At 37.4% G+C, this 10,257-nt stretch overlaps 1 protein-coding gene across 1 annotated transcript; it reads right to left on the minus strand.

The window, feature by feature from the left end:
* Nucleotides 1-7,447: 7,447 nt before the first annotated feature.
* On the minus strand, nucleotides 7,448-9,795 carry LOC126609051 (CASP-like protein 1E2). Its single transcript, XM_050277070.1, has 2 exons — nucleotides 9,429-9,795; nucleotides 7,448-7,991 (listed from the first exon to the last, which is right to left on the minus strand). Exons 1-2 carry the CDS (start codon nucleotides 9,671-9,673, stop codon nucleotides 7,652-7,654), a joined length of 585 nt encoding a protein of 194 aa, XP_050133027.1. The 5' UTR covers nucleotides 9,674-9,795; the 3' UTR covers nucleotides 7,448-7,651.
* Nucleotides 9,796-10,257: the final 462 nt, after the last annotated feature.

A 10,257-nucleotide genomic window follows, 5' to 3' on the forward strand; every position in this document is an offset into this window, starting at 1 on the left:
TGTTTGGCAGATAGTGCAACCACGCACACCATCTTACGTGAATGACACTATTTTACTAACTTAATACCTAAGAAAGCTCCTTTGACAACCCTCTCAGGCCCATCCAACCTAATTGAAGGATACGGAAAGGCCCGTATCATGTTGTCCAATGGTACTATCTTAACCATTAAGGAGGCACTATATTCTCCACATTCCGAAAAAATGTTGCTGAATTTTAGAGATATTCGAGATAATCAATATCATATTGAAACCACTGAAGATAATGGTTCTGAATTTCTTTGTATCACTTCGTATGAATATGGGCAGAAACGTATCCACGAGAAGTTGGAACGTTTGTTGACTGGGTTGTACATCACAATTGTTCGAGTCATAGAAGCCCACATTGTGGCCGGCCCTATGCCTGAGTTCTATGACACTTTGTTGCTTTGGCATGACCATTTGGGACATTCTGGATGTGACATGATGCGCCGTATCCTTAAATCATCTTATGGGCATTAGTTACCTCCCTATGTTGGACTCCCACCATGCAAAGCGTATTCTTTAAGGAAGTTGACTACTTAACCCTCATACACAAAGATCATTCACGACCCCCCTAAGTTTCTTCAGAGGATTCAAGGGGACATTTATGGACCTATCTAACCAACATGCGGACCATTTAGATACTTTATAGTATTGGTTGATGCATCGGCATGATGGTCACATGTTTGCCTATTGTCCACATGCAACGCTGCGTTTGCTAAACTCCTAGCTTAAATCATTAAGCTAAAGGCTCACCACCCTGATTATCGTATTAAGTCGACTGGATAATGCTGGAAAGTTTACATCACAGACTTTTGACGATTACTGCATGTTAGTAAGGATTGATGTGGAACATCTTGTACCCCATATTCACATGCAAAACAGCCTGGCAGAAGCTTTTATAAAGTGACTTCAATTGATAGCTCGAACTTTGGTTATGAGAACCAAACTGCTGGTATTTGCCTAGGGCTATGCAATATTGCACGCAACTATGTTAGTCCGCTTGAGGCCCAACGCTACTCAACCATATTCATCGTTATAGTTGGTCACTAGATACGAGCCTGATCTCTCATTTACAGGTGTTTAGGTGCGCTCTTTATGTGTTAATAGCGCCGCCACTACGTACCAAAATGGGTCCTCAGAGAAAAATGGGAATCTATGTCGGTTATGATTCGCCATTAATGGTTCGCTACTTAGAACCCTTGACATGAGATTTCTTTACCGCACGTTTTGTGGATTATCACTTTGATGAGACAGTATTCCTGTTGTTAGGGGGAGATAAGCATGCTAACGTTCTCGTAGAATGCCACAAGTTGTCGTGGTATGCTCCTACTATGTCTCATTTAGATCTTCGCACTGCCCAGTCTGAAACTAAGGTGCGACGAATTATAGATCTTCAAAGCATTGCTTAAAGCATGCTGGATGCTTTTAATGATCTAGCAAAAGTGACAAGATCACATATACCCACTGTAAACGCACCTGCAATGAAAGATGTACCCCACGTACGTCCACAACTCGCCTGGGAAGGCCGGACTGACCCTGAAGGTGGGGAGGCCGCACCTTCCACGCGACAAGGTACATTGGTAGCTAGCCAATCATCTGCTTCGACCTTGAAGTGTGGTAGACCCCTTGGTTCAAAGGATTCGCAACCCCAGAAGAGGAAAATGGCACCAACTAGTGACCCTAGTTTGAATCCGACCATCACTCACTCATCTGTTCCAACGCATGAGGTTATTCTAGATTACGGTGATGCTTTAGATGAAACATGCTGGCCTCCCGAGAATCATGAGATTTTGGTCCACTACGCAGTATTGGATGAGGTTTGGAATAGGAATGAGATGATCATCGATGATGTATTTACGTACTTAGTAGCTACTGACATCATGCTTAGCGATGACATTGAACCATGTTTCATTGATGAATGCTGATGTAGAACTAATTGGTCAAACTAAAAACAAGCAATCCAGGTCGAACTCGATTCGCTCGTGAAACGTGTAGTGTTTAGACCTACTGTTCCTACACCACCACGCATAAAGGTTGTTGGCTATAAGTGGGTTTTCGTGTGGAAGCGTAATGAGAAGAATGAAATAGTGCGATACAAAGCACGCCTCGTAGCGCAAGGCTTCTCTTAGCGCCTTGGGATTGTTTACGAAGATACGTATTCCCCTGTAATGGACGTTATAATGTTCCGCTACCTAATCAGTTTGGTAGTTTCCGAAAAACTAAATATGCAACTTATAAACGTGGTAGCCGCGTATCTCTATAGGGATCTAGATACAAAAATATACATGAAAGTTCCAGAATGACTTCCATTGATCGGTTCAAATAGTTCTAGACCACGGAACACTCTCTTAATTAGGTTGATGAGGTCACTCTAGGGATTGAAACAATTCGGGTGGATGTGGTATAGCCGTCTGAATGAATATTTGACAAGTTAGGGTTATGTGAACAATGAATTATGCCTACACGTGTTCATAAAGAAGTCACATTTCAGATTTGCAATTGTTGTAGTTTATGTCGATGACATGAACCTCATCAGGACTCTCGCAGAGCTTGAGAAAATTGTTGCACACTTGAAATTGGAATTTGAGATGAATGATCTTGGGAAAACTCAATATTGTCTCGGCCTGGAGATCGAGCATTGTTCAGATGGAATCGTAGTACATCAATCGAACTACACCCAAAATGTGTTGTGACGTTTTAATAAGGATAAAGCAAAGCTTTCAAGTACACCCATGGTCGTTCAAACTCTAGATGCTAAACAAGATCTCTTCCGTCCAAATGAGGATGAGGATGAGGAAGAGATTTTGGAACCCGAAGTTCCTTACCTAAGTGCAATTGGGGCTTTATTGTACTTGGCTCAATGCACTAGACCCGACATCTCCTTCGCTGTTAATCTTTTGGCAAGATACAACAATACGCCCACACGCAAGCACTAGAATGGTGTTAAAGACATTTTCCGTTACCTTAAAGGTATGATGGATTTGAGCTTGTTATATACTTGCGAATCTTCGAGTGTTGCCACCCTCTATGGTCCTCGGATTGATTCTCGCCTTGTTGGTTACGTAGATGCTGGATATTTGTCTTGCCTACATAGGGTATGCTCTCAAACAAGTTATGTCTTTACCGTTGAAGATACCGCTATATCTTGGAGGTCTACCAAGTAAACGCTAATTGCGACTTCGTCAAACCATGCTGAGATTCTCACCTTGCATGAAGCATCACGTGAATGCTTTTGGCTGAGAAAAGTTATTGATCATATTTGAAGCACTAATGGTCTTACATCAGTCGTTGATCTTCCTACAATGATCTTTAAAGACAATGCAGCATGTATCGAGCAGTTAAAGAAGGGATACATCAATGGAGACAACACCAAGCACATAGCGCCGAAATTCTTTTACTCACACCAGCAACAGCAGCATTAGAACATTAAAGTCAAGCAAATCTGTTCCCAAGACAACCTGTCTGATCTATTCACCAAGTCATTTCCCAAGTTTACTTTTCAGAAGCTCGTCCAAGGAATCGGTATGCATAAATTATCTAAGTTGAATCGCTTGTAGTTCTCTTATTTAGAAGTTATGTCTAACTCAAGGGGAGTATTTAGAAGCATACTCACTTGATCTTAATGTACTCTTTTTCCTACGATTATGATCATTTTCCCACTGGGTTTTTGCTACCTAACGAGGTTTTAATGAGGCACCCATCCTGGGATGATCATACTCCGTTGAGTTCACTACTTTCGTCCTGTTTGACGTTTGTTTTAGACATTATGCATTCTCACTTTTCTCCTTAGTATATGGGTTTTCCCCATACCCTTGGGTTTTACTATAGCAAGATTTTGTGAGTTTTACTACAAATGCATACTTTCTTAAATTTGAGACTCGCGTTCACCCATTGTGCCAATGACTTCATCAACTATTCTACCTTAACTATTGAAGATCTGATGCGATGGTTTGTTGAGTATTTACACACTCAAGGGGGAGTGTTGCAGTCATATTTAAAATATGAATGTGATTGTGCAAATCCTAATAGATATGGGAATGTACCTTATATTCCTATTAGAAGTTGATTACCTATTAAATGTTGTAATTCTAAAGGGACAGGTTTTTACCTATCCTACTACTATAAATGAAGGCACAATTGGGTGATACAAACACATCTCACAATTAAATCACTCCCTCATCTCTCTAATTGCCGCCGGCCCGCTCTTTCTCTAAACCCTAAAGATCGTTCAATCAAATAGACCTACACCATATATATATATATATATATATATATATATATATATATATATATATATATATATATATATATCTCCCTCTCTCTCTCTCTCTCTCTCTCTCTCTCTCTCTCTCTCTCTCTCTCTCTCTCTCTCTCTCTCTCTCTCTCTCTCTCTCCCTCTCTCTCTCTCTCTAAACTTTCCAAACCGTTCAATTAATAAAATAAAATTAATGAAAACCCTAAAATTGAAATGCCCAGGCTTTTCCTCCCTACCACACCCTCCTTCAACCCAGCTATCATTTGCCTCTGCCCCCATCCTGAGCGCAACCACGCTGCCATTAGTCTCTCATGCAATTTAATGGGCATTGGGTTCTCCATAAAAAAGCGGTGAAGAAGCTTGAGACTCCTCCGGGACGATGATCAAGAACATTGACTGAATTGAGGCTAAAAGAATCACACGGTGACCACTTGATTTTTAATTTTAGATCCGTCGCCATTGTTGTTTTCGTGTTGTTCATCGTTTTTTGGGTGGCTCAGTTCGCTGTATGAGAGGAAAGTGGTGGCGAAAATTCTGTTCAAACCTTGGGTTGGTATTGAAAATGAGTCAGAGAGGGTTGCAAAGGGGTTTTGCGGTGGAGAAGATCCAACTGGACCAATTAAAGCGATCTAAAAGTCTTTTTATCAGTTTTTTATTTTGTTAACATCAGAATTTTTTCAATAGGATCTAAAAGTCTTTTTCTATAAGCATAAATATGTTATTAACATTTTCATGAAAATGTGGGTAGGAAAATAGGACAATGGGGAGTGTTTAGTAGCACTAAAAAACAAACTGTTACAAAATTAAACTCTAAAAAATGAAAAAAATGCTACTAAGCCACCCAAAACTAAACCCTAAAAAATAAAAAAATGCTACTCTTACCACATTTGTATCATTTCTATGATAGAGATAAGACCCATATGTATTAGTGGGTCCTATCTTACGTTGACCACTGTAACTCAAGAGTCATCACTTTACTCCCTGAAAATTAAAATTCATTCCACTTTACCATGTTTCCGTTTCTTCTGTCAAATGGTCGTTAAAGTTGCTAAGTGGACAGGTAAAAATGTAATATCATAGGTTTATTTTCAGTTACGCCCCTGAAGCTCAATTTTGATCCCATTTTTCCCTTGGAACTCGATTTTGATTCCACTTTGCCTCTTGAAAATCAAAAGTCGTCATTTCATATATCTCCACTATGAATTGTTGAATGTTAGCGCATAGTGGATATGAATTTGATTATAAATCTCCATTATCTGTCTACATTTAACAGTAAAAAAATGTTAAGTTTAAAGGAAGAAATTAAGGATTTAAATTTTATTGGTTTGTTGTGCTTGAGTCGCAGAGACTTGAAAAAAAAAAAAAAAATTGATGTGCACCCACATCAAACCCACATAATGAAATTTGGTTTGATTCCACGAAAGCAAATCATTCTTAGAAAAAGAGAAAGAGGGAAAGTTCAAAGCAGCATGAGTATGCATACTCATGCTGCTTTGAATTTTCTTTTTATATATGCATTTTTTAATTCACATCAGCATATTTGATATCTTTTTACTATAATCAACAAAATTAAGACAATGTAGGGCAAATTTTGAGTTTCAAGGAGTAAAATAACGACTTTTGAGTTTTAGTATGCAAAATGAGATCAAAATCGAGTTTCAAAAGGTAAAATGAGCAGGGCCGGCCCAGGTCCAATGCAGGCAGGCGACCGTCCGGGGCCCAAAAGAATTAGGGGCACCAAAATTATTAGAGTGATATATTTATATATGTTTTTATAAGAGTATAAATTTATAAAATTTGGTTTAACGACAAAGAAATTTAGCTGGTGGTTTGTCATTTGAAAATAATGAAGAGGTCTTGAGTTCAAAACACCATGTGTGCTTATTTATTTTCCAATTTTTACAAATTTCTTTTCATAAGAGTATAAATTTATAAAATTTGGTTAAAGGATCAAGAAGTTTAATTAGAAACAATGGTTTTTATTGTTTAAAATTAACAAGATGTCCTAAGTTCGAAATGCTATGTGCATGTATATTCTTTTCAATTTTTACAAATTTTTGTTTGGTTGTTAATTTATTTTTAGTTACTGTGTAGTAGCTATGTGGGTTGTTATTTTTAAATATTCGTTTTAATTCAAGTCTAATCTTCAACAAAGAATAATACATAGACCAAATTATTTAGAGCAAATTTGCAAATTAGTAAATAAGAAAAAAAAACACCTCACGATTTATTCAAAAACACATTCAAAGTTTAGATGGAAAACAAAAATCATCATCTATCTACTTGTAAGCCCGAAGTTTTTTTGTTTCCTTCTCTCAATACAAAATAAATTAGTCTTTCTGTGTTTCTAAATTATTGAGTTTGAAGTGTTTTTCTAAGTACAATTTTATCGATATCTTATGTGTGAAAATAAATAAATTTCTTACATGAAGTTAGGGCACTTTTTTTGAAATCACCCGGGACCTCAAAAATCTATGGACCAGCCCTGAAAATGAGATCAAAATGAGACCAAGTCATTCTGATTAAACAAACTAATTACGTTGTTGAAGCAGAGAAGGGACTTTGCTGCCTTGCAATTGTCAGGTCCAGTCTAAAGCTGTCCATATTTGGAAATACTAAACAGCAAAACTATTATGTTGGTTTTGACCTGGAGCAAGAAGTGGTTTCTTTTGCTCCTGTCGAATGTGCTGCTTTATATGGTAGGTAATTAATGACCTAACTTGTTCCACAAGTTTAAAAGAAACCAGCGACCTAACTTTCAATTAGAGAAATGGTAGCAAAGGCAGTTTCAAGAATTTTAATTAGAAAAATATAAACGAAAGCAGTTGATTGGTCGAAGGTGCCTTATGTGAGTAAATCTCACAGCTCAGTGTAATCAATTTGTGAGCACAAAGAAAACCCCACCAACTTAGTCCACTTAATGTTCGAAATTCTCGTTTGCTTTTTTGGTTAGAATAAAAGGAAATCGAACTCTTACATGTCTAATTCAAACTTAATCGGCGTTAACCTAATTGGACCCTAAGGGGCTTTTCGTGCTGTCGCTTTCATGTCACATCATCAACTTGGGTTCACCGTTCACCATAAAGATTCACAATTAAGTCATAATAATCTAAAAGCTTCCGTGTGGACCTATATTTGCTCTAAATATCACATATCTATCGAAAAAAACTCTTAGCAATAATACATTCAGAAATATTATATTGGCAAAGATCATTTCAACAGGATACAAATTATATGGAGTAGTAAAGATGGAATCAAACTGCATTATCATGCACACACACACCAAACTAGCTAGTACTCGACAACATGAACAATAAAAATAGGCTCTACCTCTACAGGCATTGTAAATTAGAGGGTTCTGAGCAGACAATTTTTCTACTTAGACGTCCTGCTAAGGCCTAGAACAGCAAGCACAATAAGGAAGAAGAATGCCAGAGATCCAAGCAATGACAGGGCGGCCGAGGCTACGACTTGGTGGCAGAATTTTCCGAAAACATTGCAGACCTTGTTCCATTGCACGTGTGTATTCCCTTGGTACCCCATCAGACCAATTGCCCCGGTGGATCCAATGGCGGAGAAGAGCAACGCCACCATCGTCAGATCAAGCACGATAACCACTAGCCCTAACCTATTTTTCTTTCCCCGATTTGCAAACAAAAGGACTAGGGAAAATGCTGCATATGCGCATGCTATGACATCTGCTACCACAAGGTACCTAGCACATAGTCAATCTTGGTAAAATTAGTTACTTAAATAATTACTGCACAATTAACAAACAAACAAGAAAAAGATTTTAGTCAAGAAATAACACACGTAGGTAAGGATACAAGTATAGTAGTCTAGACTGAGGTGTCCAGGACCACGCTAGCTGATTGAACATTAGTGAGAGAAAGTGGTTTACGTACTTAGGAGGGACTTGAAAAGTCTTGTCGTGCATAACTATTTTGTTTTATTTTATATATAATGATGTTTTACTCTAAATGGTGAGAAATACGAGTTAAGTCACAGTAGGTCAGTGATAATAATTAGGCATTAAACTCGTTATTCAAATGAGTTGAACTTGATACTTCAACTTATAAGTGAAGTGGAACATCATTAAACTGAACTTTTAATGATGTCTTGCATAGAGGATCATACGTACTCAAATTCAGGAGGATGTTGGAAATTTTTATTGAGATAAGGCACGCGCAAAGCATTGACGGAGTGAGCTATGACTAGAGTGTAACTTTGAAGCAAAGACTATCTTCCACTACATCAATCTTCATCTATGACATATGTATGTTTTGTTTGGTCCGAGAAAAAAACTTCGTTTATGATTTTCGCCTAAGCCTCAAATTGTATGGAATGAACTCTAGTTTTACTCACGCTAGACAATAGTCTAAATAAATAAGTGCATGCGCTACAACTGCATTTGGTAACACCGTGTGTCAGAATAATAGTCACATTGAAAATATACGGTAATGTTCTCTTCATCTAGCTTGAGAGATATCTTGCACATTTAATGTTGTTAATTTCGACCACAATTAGTTTGACAACACAATATGTCACATTGCAAACATAACATATATAAGTAAGATTCTACCTCTTATAAATTTCAGATGGACAATTTTAAAACATAACATAAGCTGTTAATGAATTTGACTTATAACATAATTAACTTGAGGCTTGATAAACGAATACATGTGATGCATCAAAGGTTGGAAAAGAAAAACAACGATGCAATATAAACAGCATATATTGGGTATTTATGAGTGAAATTGAAACCGGTTGTCATCATTTCTTGCCCATAAAACAATTATCTTGAACTCAAAGTCTACGAAATATCTTATCCACAAAATCCATTAGGTTGCATGGTGGTGTATTTATATATGTGGATTATCACATGTAAGTTTTCAATAATATTACACTTTAGAGAAAATCTTTCAAACTCAAACGATAATGGGAAAGCTTAACAACTAAAGATCGATTAGAGCATAATAAATGGACAAATAAGGTATTAGCTTTGTCCAATTGAGTTGTTGAAGTAATTTTGTATAAAACTTAGAGTTGTCGGGGTGTTTTCTTAATCAAATTTACTATTAATATAACTGGTGAAAATTACCCCGTGTGTGTGTGTGTGTGTGAGAGAGAGAGAGAGAGAAAGCTAGCTTACACAAAAGCAGATAAGTAATGCCACTTAGCCGTAGCAGGAATATCAATAGGAGGCAAGGTTGGGATGACCTTCATCGTTACAATTTCGGTTTGCTTACTGACTCTAAGAACAATAGAAGCCGTAAGAGTTAGCACCAAGGCCAAAATCCTCAGAATTGGCTCACACGTCCCACCTCTTTGGTTTGCTATCTTCACTTCCTTTTGCTGTTCCATCCCACTATTGCTCCCACTAAACTTGTTCTCCATATATTATATCCACACTACATAAATATTACCAATTAAATCACCAAAATACAAACCTAAATCAGAGATCTCCCAGAGAATCAGAAAAGAGATAGCAACAGTGAGGAGAAGAGACATGGGAAGAGAAATGAGCAGATGACCTTTAAATAGCAAGAGAGGAGGAGAGAGAGAATAGTAAATATTAGGGGATTGGTCTCTGTATTTTAACTTCATTTTAAGTTTTGTCATAAATTAAAATTCCAAAACTATTGGTCTCAAAACTTATCGCAATATAAAGCAGTCGTCCAAATTAAAAGGTTTTAAGAGGCAAATAAGAGATAGAAGTCCTAACGGGATTATCCACATGGAATATTACTATATATTATCACACGTTGAGGAATCAACACTCATGAACCTTGAGTTCAAAAAATCAAGAATTCAATTGAACCAAACCAATGATCCAATTTTGTGAATAATAGATATATTGGCCTTTGGATGAGGGGAAAGCTAGTGGTGGGGGAATTAAGTAGGTTTTGGTGTGTTTGAGATGGTTAAGGAGGAGAGGAGTGAATAAAGAGGGAGGGAAGGAGGGCGGTCGATCTGAATGA

The sequence above is a fragment of the Malus sylvestris genome, chromosome 16 (genome assembly GCF_916048215.2).
Source record: "Malus sylvestris chromosome 16, drMalSylv7.2, whole genome shotgun sequence".
In the NCBI taxonomy this organism is placed as follows: domain Eukaryota; kingdom Viridiplantae; phylum Streptophyta; class Magnoliopsida; order Rosales; family Rosaceae; genus Malus; species Malus sylvestris.

Bases quoted from the DNA above. Each gene is read 5' to 3' on its own strand.
- LOC126609051 (XM_050277070.1), bottom strand. From the start codon at position 9,673: ATGGAGAACAAGTTTAGTGGGAGCAATAGTGGGATGGAACAGCAAAAG. The intron at 7,992-9,428 runs GTAAGCTAGCTT...ACTATGTGCTAG, and splicing joins CATTACTTATCTGCTTTTGT to GTACCTTGTGGTAGCAGATG.